The sequence below is a fragment of the Phocoena phocoena genome, chromosome 1 (genome assembly GCF_963924675.1).
Source record: "Phocoena phocoena chromosome 1, mPhoPho1.1, whole genome shotgun sequence".
NCBI classification, from domain to species: Eukaryota; Metazoa; Chordata; class Mammalia; order Artiodactyla; family Phocoenidae; genus Phocoena; species Phocoena phocoena.
The window spans coordinates 183246434-183265669 of record NC_089219.1 but is presented as its reverse complement, the minus strand read 5'-3'; the positions used below and the strand labels follow the sequence as shown (position 1 = coordinate 183265669).

Sequence of the window (19236 nt, the reverse complement as noted above, 5' to 3'; positions counted from 1 at the left end):
TCTCAGGGCTGTTCCAGGCTAGCCAGGGCTTGACCCTGAGCCCGTCTGACTCCGCAGGCTATCTCTCCACCCTCCGGCATCCTGCTTTCCCCATCAACTTGGCCCTCTAGCCTTTCTCTCCATTTGACCTTTCAGCCAGGAAATTCTTTTAGCCAGTGTTTTAGGTTCCATAGAGGTCAGTGTTTATGAAAAGCTCAGAAGCTGAGTAAAAAAGCATCTTAATCAGAATCGGACCTCAGAGTAAATGACTCATAGTGTTACGAAGGCTAAAATAAACTTGACCCTAAATATAGATGTTCAGACTAAATTATAGTTTGCTAAGTGAATGTTCTCTGTATGGTACAGACCAATATCAGAAAATTCAGTGGTGTGTCAATTTAACTTACTACAGGATATTATTTTGACAGGAAAGGCAACCAAACAACAGTAACATCAAAAGAATTACAACTCACACATCTCTTGTTTAGCTGTGAAGAGGCTTCTGGAGCTTGGGAATAGAATAATAACATATCTGTATATCTATACATCTATAAGTTATCTATCTGTACCTATATCTACATATTTCTGGTCTAATCATGGTCTCATATCTAACATTTCCCCAAATCCTTTAACCTTCAATGCAACAAAATTCAGCATCCATGGAACGCAACATAATATCTAAACATTGATCACACTTCCTTTCTTCTCTGTTCCTGTTTACTTCCCATAAAGGCTTCTCAAATTGAATATGCATTTTCTTTTCTATCCATTTATCTCAGAAGCTGATTCTAAATTTGTCCGCTCAGTGATTTTTAGTGTATTAAAACACAGATGCTTATGTTTTATTTCATTTTTTTATAGAGTATTACACACACACACACACAGAGCCTTCTATCTTTTTGAAAGAAAATTCCAAGCCCTCGGCAACACAGTTTATACTCAGTGTAAGACTAAAACCGCTTGTTCTCATGGTCACAAAATCCCTATAAGCAGATTTGCAGTCCCTGTAACACTTTTAGTCAACATGATAAATCATGTGAAAATTATTTAAGCACTCAAAATATAGGATAGAAGCACTTGAAAATAAAATTTTACAAAGGTAAGCCATTCCCAAATTTAAGACAACATTTTTAAGAAAATATTCAGGTACTACAGCAATGTAACTGGAAATGACACTTTCATTTCAATAAGCTATATCCACTAGACTACATACATTTTAAAAAAATATTTCAATTAGTTTTTAAAACATCAAAAAATTAACTACAATTCGGAAAGTAGGAACACATATAAAGACAATCTACATGAAATAGATTAGTTATAAATCTAAGTAATATCTAAAAGACATATCCAGCCCCCAAATAATGTGCTGAGTTTTATATTAATGTGCACTGACAAATACTTCTGCAGAGGCTGTCTCTCCACACAAGATAAAGTAGCGGATGGGAATTCCCTGGTGGTCCAATGGTTAGGACTCCCCGCCCTCACTGCCGAGGACCCAGGTTCAATCCCTGATCAGGGAACTAAGATCCCACAAGCCCCGAGGTCTGGCGAAAAATAAACAAAAACAAACAAACAAAAACATGATAAAGTAGAGGATGGGTGAAGTTACTTAAATATTTAGAGGAGACAATATTACCATATGTCTGCATAATTTGTCAACGTCTCATCACGTTTTGTAATTCTTCAAGTGTCCGTTGCATTTCAGACATTATCAGAACGTTAGCAAAATCATAGACAGAAGGGACTGTGCTGAATTCTCATCACCAAACAGGAAGACCTGATGAGACGGGTTGTATGAGGTATTTAACTATGTCACGATCTACCCACTTGGCTGCTGGGTTTGGTCACAGAGGGATCTGCTCGGCCAGCAGAGTTAATCTGGTTATGTCTGTTGCCTGATGTAGGTGGACAGCCCTGCTGTCTTTATACCCAAGTTTATGTATGACTAGAAAGCAGTCATCTACTGATAGTGGAGTCAAATAGACCTGTAAAAGCAAATAAAACATCTACCTAAAGCACTTAATAACTATGTACAATAAATACTTATTTAAAATTAGGAGATTGTGTTAATATAAATAGCATTACAATATGTGTAGACATTATATGCGAACAATGCTGTGAGGGTGTGGAAAACAGGTAAAGAAAAATATGTGAAATAGTGGCAGGAATTAGGAGGTCACAGGCTTAGGGTGTGACAGTAAAGAGAAGGTGTCAGGATTTCTCAAAGTGTGAACGGCATTGAATGGTCTCTTAGATTCTACACACACATCACATCCAATAAATATAATAAAAGAGAGCACTGTTATATACCTTGTGTTTCTATATATTATCCTTTGACTTTTACTCCTCTGGGGATAATATTTTCTACACCATATTTTAATATATGTTAAGTGCCTGTTTTCATTATTTAGACAAAGGACTATTTATAAATCTTCCAGTAGGTGGCACCATAGCACCAAAAATCTGCAAATCATTTCCCAGCGTTATAATCCTGCTGTTGTGAATCACCCATGGAATTGACTAGGTACATTAAACAAATGAAAATGTAGTTAACAGACCACTTGATCTTCAGAGCTGTGTTATTCTAACACGTGTCTTGTTATTGAATTTACCTTTCCCAATATGTTTCTTTTACAACTCAAAATGTTCAAGTGATTGCAAATCAAAGCTACCTTGAAGTTGCACCCCTAACTCCCCGATCAGAGATTTCAGCAAAAACTAGGAATCAATTGAGTGAAAATGACATTTCAAAAGACATGCTTGGGCTTTGAATACCAACTGTTCCCATCACCACCCACCACCCTGACCCCCCACTTCCTCAGAAGGAATGGAACACCATTTCCAAAGAGAATTAAATCTGTCTAGTTCAGCAAATCTGAGAAAAGTACAAGGACAGAAGGGTGAAACAGAAGAGATGAAATAAATGCTGATTTTCAGCATCCAGCCTAAAATGAATGGTCTCATGGTTTGAAGGTTGAGAATGCACACCTGACCTCCATAAACATAAAGGCAATACAAAAATGGAAAAAGCAAATCAAGACAAAAAACACAGTTCAACTAAAACAGATATGTATGGTTTTCCTTGCTTACTAAGGCAGGATAATAATAAAGTAGATAAATAAAAATAAAAGGATTCTACCTTTACTTATTCTGTAAATGTGATATATGGTCCACAAACAGCAAATCCAATAAATGCATGAAATTACTAAGTACCTGTGGAGTAAGTCCTTTGTGCAAATGACAAACAAAGCGTTAGCTGGATTTCAGAGAATCATAGGGAGTAGTCTTTCCTTCCCTCCACCAGTAAATATAATAATTATAGCAAGTTTTCTGAAATGTTATGTATCAGACACTATGCAAACCTCCTTACATGATTTTGCCCTTAATCATCCCAGCAAGTCAATGAGTTAGCAATTATTTTTCCTATTTTATAGGGAACAAAACTGATACTTCAAGGAGCTTGATCAGTCACACACCTAGGAAGTGGTAGATGTGAAGGAGTCTATCCAATACTAGCTTTCTTATGCTTCATGCAGGATTTGTGTTAAAACATTGCTTATATTGTTATAAGTGCCTGGAGTCCTGTAGATAAAATAGTTGCTGCTGACCACCAGAAAATAATTTTAGACATTTCAACTGGTATAGAAACATAGGATTTTAATATCTATTGACATGTAGCTCCTTTGATAGATAAGGAAACTAAGTCTCATTGAGTTTAAATGCCTTTCTGATTTCATGCAATTTAGTAAGACCCATGACTTATGAGCTCCATCAATGATGACAGAATTTCAACATACCTGTTGGGGAACCTCACTCTGAAATACAATGGACTTCCAAGAAACTTAGACTGAAGCCTCTAAGAAGAAGGACAGAGATCAAGATAAACAGAAGACAGACCTGGGAGAAACAAGACAGTTCAAGGAGAACACAAACCGCTAAAACCAACTACAATTCATCTTCTCAGAAATGAGACAACGTTGCATGCATGAACAAAACAAGGGGTATGAAAAAGCAACATTCCAAGAAGAAGAAAGGAAGTCAATGGATACTGGCTAAAATCTTTGGAAAAAAGAAAAAGAAACTGCAGAACAACAGACAATACCATTTAGAAATGGTGAAATATCTTTGTGTTTGCTTCTGGAAAGATGGAGGATGAGGGGTGGGATGGGGGCAAAGGATTGTCTTTTACTATAGAACTTACAGTCCTGTGTAAACTCTCCACACACACACACACACACACACACTTGAAAAAAAACACAAATAAGAAAGAAAGGTATCAATTTGTAAAATTCAGTTAAGGATAAATAAGGCAAATGCACTTGGCCTTGGAGTGGAATAAAATTTTTAAATTCTTAATTTTTTTAAATACAGCGATCATATCTAGCTATCTAGAGGTTGTCATACTTAGTGAAGTAAGTCAGACAGAGAAAGACAAATATCATGTGATATTGCTTATACGTGGAATCCTAAAAAGTGGTACAAATGAACTTATTTACAAAACAGAAATAGAGTCACAGATGTAGAAAACAAACTTATGGTTACCAAGGGGGAAAGGGAGTGGGGGAGGGATAAATTGGGAGATGGGGATTGACACATACATGCTACTATATATAAAATAGATAACTAATAAGGACCTACTGTATAGCACAGGGAACTTTGCTCAATACTCTGTAATGACCTATATGGGAAAAGAATCTTAAAAAGAGTGGATGTATTTGTATGCATAACTGATCCACTTTGCTGAAACTAACACAACATTGTACATCAACTCTACTCCAATAAAAATTAATTTAAAATAAATAAATAAATAAACCAGTCATATCTGGCTGTCTCCCAAACAACTGTCATGTGCCACATCACAAATATTCTTGTTCACACGTGAGCACGTGTGAGTACACACACATCCACCTCTAAAACTAGGTGTGCATTTATATGTCTTTTATATTTGGCTTAAAACATGCTATCAATTTTAGCCATTGTAATGAACTAACAAATAAGAAAAAATAATAATAAATGCAAGATGACCATCTATAAAAGATTGGTTATTTTGCCTTACTTTCTATCTTAAAATATGTATCTATAAGTCACGGGGGAAAAGAAAACGAGATTATCACTTCTTGGGTACTGATGGCCAACCTGGAGTCTTTGATTCAGACTTGAATGTCTTAAAATGGCCCATAGTCAATGTTTTTTTCAGAAGTATTTCATGCTACATGTCCCCTGGAGAGATATATAAAGTGTGTTAATATAGTAAAGGCAAAGAGAAAACTTATGCAGCTGTTTAACCCAGAATCTCTCAAAAGCATTTGACACAAACCCATTTTTTTCCACGTGTGCAGGGATCTGTGGGCTGGTATTTTCTTAAAGCTCTGATGATGGTGGGGAACCAGGGTTAAGAATAATTGGTGAAAATACTTCCTCACACATTGACTCTGTAAAAACATTTCTCAGAATAGGTTTATTTATGTATTAAATGTCTTTTTATTTCTTATGAAAAAGTCTGTTTTCCTTTATTGAAATCCAGAGATAAACACCACATTTATAAAATATACTCCAGATAGCAAAAACTTTTTAATTGTATTAATCTCTTAGTAAGCATGCTTTTGTAGCTCTTTGCTTTCTCTAGGATAGGGTAAGATCGTAGTCAAAGAAATTCAAAGAGTCATCGAAGGATGTTTGCACAAGTCGTGAAATTATTTTACTAGTGTCTTTAGTACTATTAATAGTTTTTACTATTTAATAACCGGCTCCTGTGTGAATGGCACTATGATAAATAAATGTATGTATTACTTCATTTAATCAGACACCCCACAAAGTAGATAGCATTGTCCTCTTTTTACAGAGGAAGGCTCAATAAATAAATCTACGCAAGGCTAAAGAGCTCATTGCAAGAGGAGTTTGGTTTTAAATGCAGATCTGACTTTAAAGAGCGCCACACTTGTTCAACTACACACTGCCATAAGGGAAAGATATTTAACGCTAAATCCAGCAGTTACTCTAAACAGATGCCAAATGAGTAAAATATCACGTGTGGACCATCAAAATGGGATTCAGAGTTAAGTCCCACATTGAAATGTGTTTTTAAAAAGTGCAAATTAAAAGAGGTAGATTCTTATTTAGAGAAAAGTTGGAGGGTGGAGAAGCTGGGAAGGCGGGGAGGGGATGTGAACAGACCTCAGACAAACTAAAACCAAGCTGGGACCTTATCCTTCAGTATTTTTACCCAAATCCTCAAGGAAGGAAAAATAGAACACGCCTGAAAATGGTTTACTGTTATTACGGGCATGCTTTAAAACTAAACAAACAAACAAAAAAGACTGTGCTGATCGAACCTACGTTTCCTAAAACAAGTGGGGAGAGGGAGAGACACGGTGGGCAGGTTCCCGGTTGGCGGGTCATTGAAAGCTGGGGGCGGGGCTGCGCGTGGACTCAGTTCTGCGTCAAGGCCAGCGACTGGCAACACCATCCGCAGATTGTTTTAGACGAATCAGGAGTGAAATCTAAATCATACTCTTTTTTTTGGTGAACTAAGTACAAGATAACAACAGATAAACAGAAGATCCACGCTAGACTGTAGGGACTCCGCCTAACCAACTGGTCTTCCGTTGGTTTATTTATTTATTTATTTTAAATGAATTTTTATTGGAGTAGAGTTGCAAACAGCATCCCAGGGTCGGCCGAGGCTGCCCAGAAGGGAAGGGAAATAAAAGCAAAGTCTGATACACGCGCTACTAACTTCTTCTCATTTCCCCTTGCTGAAAACTCCGAAGAGAAACACTCGACTGACTTTCAAAATCATTAAAGGAACCGCGCCTAACGGGAAAAGCTCCCCTTTCAGATAGAATAGGTTTTCAACACGCTCTCCTCGCCAGACGGCTGTTTGCACAGCGAAGAGCACACCGGTGGCTTTTCTGCTCTTGTGGTTTCTCCTCCTCGGGGTACTTCTGTTTTTCTTTTTCTGAGTCTTTATAGGAAAGGAAGAGGTGTAGCTGGTGCGGTTAAGCGCACAAGCCTTTGCAAATGGTGCGGCGGGTTGCCATGGCAACGGCCGCAGCAGCCCCCATCTCGGAGTTAAACCACAACTTCTCTAGTTTATAGTTTATGGTGAAGCCGGCTGATAAGACAATGAGCTCCTGCAGCAAAACTGAAGTTCAGGGTGATTTGTTTTTGTTTCAATGAAAAGGTGTTTCAAAGAGAAGATTGAGGATTCGGACGATGATTTGTTTCGCTTGGAAGCACTTCGTTTCGAAAGGCATTTGCAAATCATATGTTTTTTTCTTTTTTTTTTTTTTTTTTTGTTTGTTTGTTTTGCGGTACGCGGACCTCTCACTGTTGTGGCCTCTCCCGTTGCGGAGCACAGGTTCCGGACCCGCAGGCTCAGCGGCCATGGCTCACGGGCCCAGCCGCTCCGCGGCATGTGGGATCTTCCCGGACCGGGGCACGAACCCGTGTCCCCTGCATCTGCAGGCGGACTCTCAACCACTGCGCCACCAGGGAAGCCCGCAAATCATATTTTAGTGAGAAAAAAAAAGTTAAATCCAATCGTCTCTTCAGTAACATAAAAAGTCACCCTCTCTTGGGCTCGCAGTGAAACTGGATTCATTCATTACATAATGCAACTTGGAAAAAACAGGTTCCAAAGAGAAAAGTAAGACAAACGTGCTTATTTGTAAATAGAATTCACACTCCTTTAACCTCAAGATTATGAAATGACCATAGTGGAGGTGAGTATATTTCACAAAACACACAGCTCTTTATCATCACTTACAGATGTTACTCTCCCACTATGACATACCACATACCACCCTTTGCAAGCAAATGTTCTGAGCTAAATAAGTTAAGTGACTTCCTTAATATCACACTTGAAGTCTCCTGAAAGTTCACGCCTGAGAACACAGAAACGTACAGGTGAGTTTTGCTACCTTTGCCATGTTAACCGACACACTTCAGCCCTGGTCGGTAACCATTTTCCATGCTGAGTATTTCTACCAACGGTCTTAGGTCTTAGCTAAAGATAATTAGCTTATGATATAGAAAATATTAAAATAATATATGAACATCCATAAATTAACTACCCTGGAAAAGGTCATGAGATCATTTTTATTGAACATTTTCAGAAAGATTCATATTGGGTCGGTTTCTCGTGGCTTTTTATGTCAGGAACTTTCTCTCTCTTGAGTAAAAAGAGGAATGTTTTTGGAATACCTACTCTCCTCAGAATATCTCTGGGTGGTGTTATTACGCTTGTTTTAGAAGTGAGGCGGCTGACAGTTTGTATAAATTGAATTCAATGAATACATAGAGTGATAAGTAACAGTGCAGAAACTCAAGCCCAGGCCTACCAGACACCAAAGCTCTTGCATGTTTTTACTAACCACATAAGGCCACCTCCTGGGACTGCAGGATACAGAGTATCCATTTCACTTTATTCTCGAACTTTGGTACATAGTCCGTGAATATCTAGTATCTGGGGTCTGGGCTTCTTTCCTTTTCCCTGTGCTTTCCCCTAGTCTGACTACTTATCCTATCCTATTTCACCAACCTTTATACTCAGTTCTAAACCGTGACTCCCCCTATCCCCATGCATTTTATTTTTTTGGCCACACCGTGTGGCACGTGGGATCTTAGTTCCCGGACCAAGGATCAAAACTGTGCCCCCTGCACTGGGAGCGTGGAGTCTTAACCACTGGACCACCAGGGAAGTCCCCCCCACCCCCCGTGCATTTTAGGTAGTGCCACGAGTCCACTTTTACAATGTAGTGATATGCTTCATTCTTGCTAAAATATTTTAGTAGAAGATTCCAGAATCTTTACTGTTATTATAGAAAGTCCTTCCCAATCTATCTCCAAGTTGCCTTTTCAATAACATTATCAATATTCTTTAATGAAATCACTTATTGCATTTCAAATTCAGTTCAAACACAATTTATTGTCACCCAATAGGATTTCAGCACACGCTGCCTCTCTCCCTTTCAGTTTAATTTTACCCTAGCCTGGGATATCTTTCCTTCTTTTAATGACCCTGATTCATAGCCTTCCCCAAGACTTGATTCAAAATCCAACTTCATGACAATTTTCCTGGTCCCCTCAGGCCACCAAAGTCTTCTAACATTTAGAATAATAATAATGTGTAGCACTCTTGGGGATGCATATCATAAATCGACTTATCTAGTTAGTTATCTCTTTACATGGAATGTTCCAGTTAAGATCATAGATGTTTGGAACCAGCACAGGAGGGTTTGAATCTCTCCATTGCCACTCTCTAGCTGTGTGACCTTGGAAAAGTGACATACCCTCTCTGAACCTCAGTTCTTCTTCCGTTAATCTATAATTTCTGCTCATAGGGCTGTATGGCTATTAGGTAAGACAATGTCTGCGAAGCCCTTAAGTGCACTGAACCCTTAAGTAGTCATTGAGCCCTTCCTCACTTAGGAACTCAAAAAATGATACTAATCACTGTTTTTGTCATCATCACCATGTTTATCACCTTTGGGCATTTGACTTGTTAACTCTATTTGTGTTTCTTAAAGGTGCTGGTGAATCGTCATCCCTTGCATTTTACACAGTGGCTAATTTATGGAAGGTAAATAATAAATATCTTGGGTTTTAGTCTCAGTATATTTTGTACTTGGTAAGACAACATTGAGCAATATAATTTTGAAACTCATTGTAATATATGGTATGTGTCATTTCTCATTTCATAAGATGAAATGGTATTGTGGTTCCTCTTGTCATTTTCATGTGCTTTTGAATTTTCACGTACATCTCTATTTATGTCATGCATTGAAGAACAGAATGTAAAACTATACCCATAACGAACTGGGCTTTGCATTGTATTCACACTGACCTGGTTTTGGTTTTGAATCCTAGCTCAGCCAGTTAGGACCTTGTACAGGCTAAATAGTATTTGTGAGCTTTGTTCTCCTTGTATGTAGAGACAGAACCACCACACCTAATGTATGTACAGGTACATAGGAGATTAGATGGAGTAATACTTGCAGAGGGCGTCCCAAAATGGACAGCAAGCACACAGGTGATGTTGAATAAATGTTCAGTACGGCAACACCCATCCATCCCTCTGCCTTTTACACTCAGTGGCCATCAGTGGTCATAGTTTTCAGATGAGAGTCAGGAATCCAGTGGTAGTTAAAACTACCATTTTAAGAGGCTCTCAGGGCTGAACCATCTGTTTATTTAATTGGCACACAAAATCTCATTTTAGTTTTCATCATGGGTTGGGTAAGAATCTATATGTGCCTACTGTCTTGAATTATGAATGTTTGCAGACTTTTTCTATGGTTAATGCAACTTGTGCTGGGCAAGAAAGGAAAGAATCTGAGTTCCACACCCAGAATATAGCATTCCGTGTTCCCTTAGCTTGGATGTGCTTTTCATATCCAGTGCTGCATTTTCTATATTCCTTTTGCATGCCCCCCATCCCTTGGAGGGCTTTGAAAAAATTTTATCAAAGCAAGGCTTATGAGTGACCATGAAGATACCAGACCTCAAAAACACATGGTTTCCCAGTGACCTATCATCTGCGATTTCCATCTCGGGGCAAGCAGTGGAAACGGCTGGGTCCCACGGGCTCTGAATCCCAGGTCCGCCTTCCCAAAGGCGCTCAGACACCAGCGCCATGCTATCTGGGACCCAGCTTCCTGGCCATCACCCAGAACATGACTCCAGAACCCCTCACTCACTGACACAGATCTTAAGTTTGACAATCGTACAAAAGAATGGACAGGCATGGCCTCTTTCCAGACTCACATTCAGCTCACTGTTTCTCCTTACCGACGGGCTGAGGCATTCCCCAAAGTCAAAAGAACACCGTAGGCTTAGGTCCAAGCTATGCTAAAATTGTCACCCTTTTAAAACCTCAGGGCATGGCTTCCTTAGGCCTGAGTCTTTGACATGTGCAGTGCCAGCCTGGGTGCCCAGACAGCACGTCAACTCTCCACGTATTGAACTGAAACTGCTTGGACTGGATCAAGTTGTTAAAAAACACAGCGACGACGATTACAACATTGGAGGGTGGATGTGCAGCGGCCTGAATAACATGACTTGTTACTGGTCTGTTTCTCGTTGTAACCATGTCTTTTACTTACTTTTCACACTGAGGCGCAATTTTAATCTCACAGAGCATCCCTAACCTCAAGTTTGAGGGGTAGTCCTCAATTCTGAAGCAGGAATGATATTCTCGTCAGTGGCCAAGTTCTGGAATCGTGTTCCTCATATGTTTTAGTGACGCTTTTCAGTGAATTCTGCAGCAACAACAGAAATTAACCCACCCACTTTAGAACCAGGAATGTAGCCACTGGCGGGGCATTAAGGGTAGGGATGCCTGGGGACTTCCCTGGTGGTCCAGTGGTTAACACTCCACACTTCCACTCCACGGGGCACGGGTTCGATCCCTGGTCAGGGAACTAAGATCCCGCAAGCTGCACGGCCAAAAAATATACGTGTATAAATACATATATGTATATATATATATATATATAAAATAAAATCAAATCGGATAGGGATGCCTGCCTTCCTTTTGTAGTGATAAAACTGTCCAGGGAAAACAGACCACGTGAGTTTTGAATTATTAATTCATTAACATATTTTCATGACATACCTAATCTACAGAGATAGAAAAATAATTTTTATGCCTGATCTATGACAAAGGAAATCCAGATCTTGGCTCAATATATCAGTTAATATCATAGAACCAAAAGCATACTTGGGCTGAGATCATTCTTATGGGAAATCTCATGAGGAGCTCATAGATTTATTGTCATTTTTTTTTACATCATTTTGTCTCTTTATGAGAATCTATTCCAGTTGATCCTAGTGAGAAGGAAGGTGAAGCCAAAATTAGGTAGATTCTTATGGCTAATGAGTTATTATCAATGTCATATACCTTTTTAAAGAATGAAAGTTAAACGTGAATGAGATAAAGGTAAATTTGAGGCACATGTAGTGAGAAAGTGCTGGGCTTTTTTTTCCCCTCTAATAAATACTTCTTTCACAGCCTCTCGCCTACCTCAACAAAATTACATTTTCTTTAAAACTTAGATGTCTGTTTCTCACAAAAATTAATTCCATGTCAAAAACTACTGTCCTTAAAGTGAGTAGAATTGAGAAATATTTAAAGTTTTCCAGGGATGACTGGAAAAAAATTGTTATAACTGAAATCAGGCATTCAGATTAGAGAAACAGTTAGGTGAAATTCACATGCTATATGACTGTTAATACATTATTTTATGGAATTATGCAAACTAATGGGGCACTGCAGAGTCTCCAAAAATGGAGTGGGAATTCTGATAGTGTGGTTTTGCAGCATATGGTACAATTAAAATTTGGGGTAAATTAAATACAGTCACTTTGGTGTATGCATGGGGAAAGGAGTCTAGAAGCATATGCCTCATTACGTCAACTATTAAGTATTATCAACTATTTACATTATTATCCATCTAATTCACACATTTCTGTGTCTATATTGTTATCATGAATCCATTATATTTATAATTAGAAAATTAATCGTGTGTGTCTGAGAGAAATTTATTTAAAACTACATTTAATCTCTATATTTTCTGCTAATTGGTTTTGAGACAAAGATTGAAAAAATATAAAAAGGAACACAGCAGCTATGTTTTCAGAAGGTAAGGATCACATCATACAACACCCTAAACTTGTGGATGCTTAAATAATGTGCTGATATATTTATAATAAATCAGAACAGTGGACCCATTGAGTATCTTAGAACACATAGCCACATCTTTTAAAAATGAAGAACATAAAATGAAGAATTAGGAAAATGAGAAAATACTTGAAATCACTTGGAGCTTCCCTCCAATGGTAGAAATGGCAGCAGGGATAATACTAGTGATGATGATGACAGTAGTTAATGTCAATTAAGCCCTCACCCTGCTAGTCTGACCCTGAGGTGCTTAGTTACCTAGTCCTCCCTTTATGTAGCATCCTGACACTCTCTACTCAGTCTCTGACTGATACGGATCATTTCCCTCTCTCGCTGCTCCACTAGTTCTCTCCCAAGCAGTATCTCTTCAAGGTCACTATTTCTTTAATATATGTCCTGTGGGGGGCTAGGCAGGAGGCATAATAGAATTATCGTGGACCGGACGGCCACGCAGACAAAATGCGTGCTCCTGCGGTCCAGGGTAACAGGGCAGGGGACTCAGAGGCTCTGCCTCGCACCCCTTGATTTAGGTCCTGGGAGTGAGCTTTGCCTTCTTATCTAAAAACTGGGTGGGTAAGACTTATCTGGCAGTGGTGTGGTGAAGATTAGGGATATGTAAAGCCTCAGATTCATAGTAAACATTCCGAATAATAGGTAGCTGTTTTCATTGCCAGGGATGCAAATTTGAGGTAGGAAACAACCTGTAGAAAGGCTACAGCAAATACCGGTTGGAAGTTTCTATGAGGAAATCTGTATTCATTAATATTTGTGTAAGGGGATCTGTGATGTAGGTACTGTATGAATTTTGCAGAGGGGAGGCCAACGCCACGTAGATGAGGACAGAGCCCTGTGTTAACAGTCTAGCTGCAGAGTAGAAAATATGTCATTGGGAGTCACAGAACCCCAGGCTTCAGCATCACTGTGAGAATGAAATCGCATACGCTGAGCGATACTATTGTAAATTAGTCCTAAATGAAGTCAGTTTTAATAATAAAATTATCTTGAAAATTACTTATGATTAGCATCTACGTCACAACTCAACTGGTCCATCAGACAAACCCCGATTCGAAGCCGTTCTACAAAACATCTGACCAGTAACTCTTCAAAAATTTCCAGATCATGAAAAACAAGGAAAGACTTAATAACTGTCACAGATCCAAGGAGACTAAAGAGGCATAACGCGTAATCAGTGTGGTATTCTGGATTAGACACTGCAGCAGAAAAAGGACATTGGTGGAAAAATTGGTGAAATCCAAATGACTATTTCTCAGTTTTGACAAATGGACCGTGGTTATGTAACATGCTAAAATTAGAGGAAGCTGAGTGAAAAGTAAATGAGAACTCTCTTTGCAACTTTTCTGTGAATCTAAAACTATTCCCCAATTAAAGGTTATTTTTTTTAAGTTTTATTTTTATACTTCTGAGAAAGATGAAGCAGCTTTTTTTTCACTCTGAAATAGAATTATTTTGAAATTGGAGGCGCTTTCCTAGCACACCTTGTAAATGTTTGCTGTCATGGCCCCGGTCTTCATGCAGTTATAATACAGATGCTGTAAACAGCCACTAGTAAAAAGACCACGTTGGACACTGTGCTCTGTTTAAGGAATCATAAAATTTCAGGATTGAAAGATACAATAAAGCTTACCTAATCATCTACTTAATACATGAAACTTTTTTTTTTTTTTTGGTACGCGGGCCTCTCACTGTTGTGGTCTCTCCCGTTGCGGAGCACAGGCTCCGGACGCGCAGGCTCAGTGGCCACGGCTCACGGGCCCAGCCGCTCCGCGGCATGTGGGATCCTCCCGGACCGGGGCACGAACCCGTGTCCCAGGGGAGCCCACAAGAAACTGATATATAAAACCCCTACTCACTACTTGTGAGTTTATTCCTAAATGTCTTTACTGAAAACGTAACTTTTTATAGATGTGGACACAGCATCCATCACCTAATGGAAGTGATGCTGAGTTTTAGCTACTGCTTCAGATGCCCATAAAAAGAGGATATGGTCTTTAGGCCAAAGAGTTAGTGTCATTTCTACTGCATGTAAGGAATAAGCAAATGCAGGGAAATAAATGTCTTTGGTTTAAGGAGATAAATCGGAATTTAGTTGAAAATGTGTAAATATAATTTTTTTCATAAAAGTTTTTGATTGCTACTTTACCGTATACCAAATGAATAGACAAAAGCCTACTAATCAATGAAAGAAGATTATTTTTTAGGGTTTTTAGCCCCCATATGTTTATATAATTCATCCATAGTATGAAATTTAGTTAAATGATTTTAATCATTTAATTAAAGCAAAATTTGGAGAAAAATACATTATGAACATCTCCTGACTGTAAAATTCTTAAATTTGGCTTTGCTTTTTAAAAAATACCAGCAAAGTAACATAAGTAACATATAAATACATATATATATATGTGTGTGTATGTGTGTGTGTATATATATATATATATACATATATATATAAAACAAAAGGCTTATTCCTGGGGAAATTCTATTTCACTCTTAGAGTATATTCTTCGGTAGTCTTTCATCATACTTTGTTAATTTTCCACAAGAGACTGTATTCCTTAATATCACTGGAGGAATGATAAAAGTTAACTCTTTCATTTTTCAAAATAACAAACTGAGGGTGACAGAGTGGGACTTTGCCTCTGTAAAGGAAACAGCCCAAATGGTGTCTTTTTGTTTATTAAAAACAAACACTTCACTCTTTATTCACTCAATAAATATTTTCAAATCCCTATTGTGTATAAGAGGCCATGTCTGATGCTAAGCATACACAGTCCTTGACCTCAAGCAACTTACAGCCTAACAGAGATGCAGTCATAATAATACAGTCCTAATAACACTAACATGTGCACAGCCCTTATCATATATCCAGCACTATAATAGACTATCTCCAATATCTGTGTAAAATGTACCATGTACATTAGCTTCCTCGATCATTGTAATCATATGGAGTGTGTATAATTATTATCCTGATTTTAGAGATAAAGAAACCACAATAAGGTACATTAAACGACTTGACCAGGACTACGGGATTCGGATGCAGACGTCAGGGCTCAAAGTCAATTCTTTTAAACATTGGGCTATAACCACATGGCAACGTGCTAAGTGCCTTAGTGGAACCAAGCACAGTGGCCATGAAAACAGAGAGTGCCTAAGACAATCTTGGGGTAATCATGGAAGATGCCCAGGAAAAAGCAATGTCTGAGTTGAGGAGGACACGTTGGAGTTGTGCAGGAAGGGAAGACAAGTCTTTCAGAGAACAGAACAGTGTGGCCCTGAGTGGAGAACCTAGTACATTTCAGAAAGTGAAAGCAAGAGGTAAGGTAGAAAGGGCTAGAAATGTTTCTGGAAGGGAAACTGCTCTGCTGGTGGAAGGACCTCCTACTGTATACTCTTATCTTCAGGCAACAATAACCACTGTCAAGCTTTCAGCTGGTGAGTGATCCCCGTGTGGCATTCGGAGTAGAGTTTAGGGATGCAAAATGAGGACATGGGTTAGGAGCCTGCGAAATGCTTTAAAATGCTGTGAAAATACTTTCAGCTGCAACTAGCAACAGCAAAAACCCTCAAACAGAATAAACACTAAGGAATTCATTTTTTTCCAGAAAAGGGTTAATTCAGTGGTTTAGCAATGGTATCAGAGCCCAGGTTCCTTCCATATTTTCTCTCTGACATTCACAGGGTCTGGGCCTCACTGCCCTCAAGTTCTCAAAATGACTGTGTCACCTTCTCATAAAATATCAACCAGAGACAGGAAAGGGGCCTTGTCTTCCCTTTGTTTCTTTTTAAGACTGAGGACAAAGTATCCCCAAACCCTTTTTATGTTTCATTGGTCTAAATTTCACCCCTGTCAGAGGGAAAATGGTCACCATCATTCACCCTGACCAATCAGGCCCTAAGTTTAGGTCACGTGGAATCAGCAAGGTCTAACTGAACTTTAAGTCTCGTGGAAAGGCATAAATAGCTGAATAATTACATAAATACAAAATCAATTTCTTTTCAAAAAGGAAGCTCTCATTTGCAAGAAAAACACAGAGGTGTAGGCGATTACAGTCTCAGGTGGTTCTACTGTAGGCTGCATCAAAGCTGTGGCAATGGAAGTGGACAGGAGTGAATATTCCAAGAGATATAAAGACTGTAGACTTAGGAATATTTTATAACTGAATGCCGAGTAAGGGAAATGGAGAAATTCAGAATAGGTTCTAAGTTTCTGCCCTAGACACGAACTGCGTGAAAGCTGATAGAATTCACTGGTACAGGGAATACAAGAGCAGAGTAGGTTAGTGGAAGATTTTGAGTTAAGTTTCAGTAAGGCTGTGTCTGAGACGCCTGGGATATGGGTTGGAAGCTTCTGGTGCAGAGTTGGACAAGCGGGTCTTTAAAGCAGAGAAGACAGCCAAGCTGCAGATACAGACGTAGAACCCGCCACCTTACAGAGCACAAACTAAGCCATGGGAGTGAGTGATCGCTCCCAGAAAGATACCAACACCAGCATCTAAGGAGCCAGCAGAGAAAGAGAAGCCAGAAGACTGAGATAGATAGGAAAGCCTAGGGAAGGTGGTTTCATGTTCCATGGAAACTAGGAGAGGAAAGAGTTTCAAAAAGAAGGTTGTCAGTAAAGTCAAACGTCTGGGAGAGCTGGAGTAAAATAAATCCTCAAGCTTGGTCCATGGGATTTAATTTCTTAGAAACTGGGACATGGGCGGTGATGCTGGTGTGTGAATACAAGTAGTTTCAGGGGCATTGGAGGAGAAACAGCCAGAAAGTCGTAGGCGGGTCGGTGAATGGGAAGTGAGGGTGTAAACTGTGAGGCTGGAAAAAATCTTTACAAAGTCTGTGAAAGAGAAGACAGAGCTGAAGAAGAATGACTTAGCGATGCAGAGTGGAGAGAGGGTATTTATTTGTTAATTGTACTGACATCACAATTACAGCGCTTCTCCCAAAAGTGTGTTTTGATGATCACAGTCGCAAATTGTTTTGTAGCCTATCAAAGAAAGATTTTTAAAATGTAATGTAAATATTTCTGGGATTATATTATGCACTAAATCCATTAGGAAGTTTTTTAAGCTTTTAAACTTTTGTTTATAAATTTAAGTAGTGAATGTGTCCAAAGCTATCTCGTGTTCTTTTTTCTGTGTATTTCTTCAATGGTGTTTCCTTTTATTACCAGTCTTTAAACCCCAAGCTGAGCAGTTTTCATATTTAGGAAGTTGAATATAATTTTTATACTTAATAGGGTTGTATAACATTAATCAGCTATTATAAAAGAGTTATCATGAATTTTGGCTTTCAGTGTCTTTCCTTAAGAAGGATAAGGCAAATCAACAATAGTAACATTTATATTCAGTATTTAAGGCTAAATCTGTCATATGGGCCCTCGCCAAGCTACGCCAGGGATGTATTTCACTTGTGACCTAATTTACAAAATGTGTAGATCGCTAACAAAACTCCTGAGATAAGTATAAAAATGAATTCAAAGCAGAAGCTAAGAGTACTTTTAGGTTTCATTTAACATGAAAAAAAAATAGCATGTGTCCTTACAGTTCTGAATTAAGATGCTCACAATAGAAAAAATAAAAGGGGATCATATATTAGCTTTTCTTCACTTAGGTCCTTCGAGCGATGCCAAAGAAATAGCCCATCAAATCCATTCCTTTACAAATGCAATTTTCAGGAGGATGAGGGCGTGAAGAAAAGTGGAGAAGAAGAGTGTGTGGTTTAGAAAAAATGACTCTGTCATTCACTAGACTTAACAGCTCAAAGACCAGGCTATTAATTCAGTTAAAATAAAACCTGATTTGTAAAACTTTCCCAGTTGTTTCTTTGTAGGAGAAACAGGTTTTACATTTTCTTGGGGGGAAGGGGAGGGATGCTGGTGTGAGTGGCACAGGTTCTGGATTACACCCTGGCTCTGCTTCTAACAGAATACACAAGCCAAGTAATCTGTATCTGAAGGATTCAGCAGTGGGGTGCTTAGCAAAGGTTAAAACATGGCATGGAAATAATGTGAAAACTTGAAAAATAAGGGAAAATATTTTAAAAGAAATACTTAACTTTTAAATCTAATTCTTTCATCTCTTTCCAAAGAAACAAGTCAACTTACATCTCAGGCTTTATAACTTGAAAAACTCTTGATCAAATAAATCAATTATCTTTCAACTCCCTGCACAAATGAAGCTTATTCGTAGACTTTCTAAGCCATCAGATGCTTTCTTAGTGAAACAAATGAGTTAATATTTTTTCTAAGCATAGAATAGTTTCTAGTTAGTGTCAGACACAAATATGCTATCCTTTTCTCCATAAACACACACAAACCCACAAGCAAACATAATTCTCATCTGCTACACACAGTCATTCATTAACAAGGGGCTAAATGTAAATATTAAAGACCAGTGGAGGTAAAGAATGAGGATTCTCAAGGTTTAAAAAAAATCTTGTGGGAATTCCCTGGCGGTCCAGTGGTCAGGACTTGGGGCTTTAACTGCCAGGGGCCAGGGTTCAATCCTTGGTCAGGGAACTAAGAACCCACAAGCCGAGTGGTTTGGCAAAAAAAAAAAAAA

At 38.6% G+C, this 19236-nt stretch overlaps 1 protein-coding gene across 1 annotated transcript in view; it reads right to left on the bottom strand.

Moving 5' to 3' along the window:
• PTPRC (protein tyrosine phosphatase receptor type C) overlaps nt 1-19236 on the bottom strand; it is a 122148-nt gene that overhangs the window by 71676 nt on the left and 31236 nt on the right. Inside the window, exon 2 of the mRNA XM_065871958.1 lies at nt 13674-13872. Within this exon, the coding sequence (XP_065728030.1) occupies nt 13674-13872 (199 nt within the window). The remainder of the gene's footprint in view (nt 1-13673; nt 13873-19236) is intronic.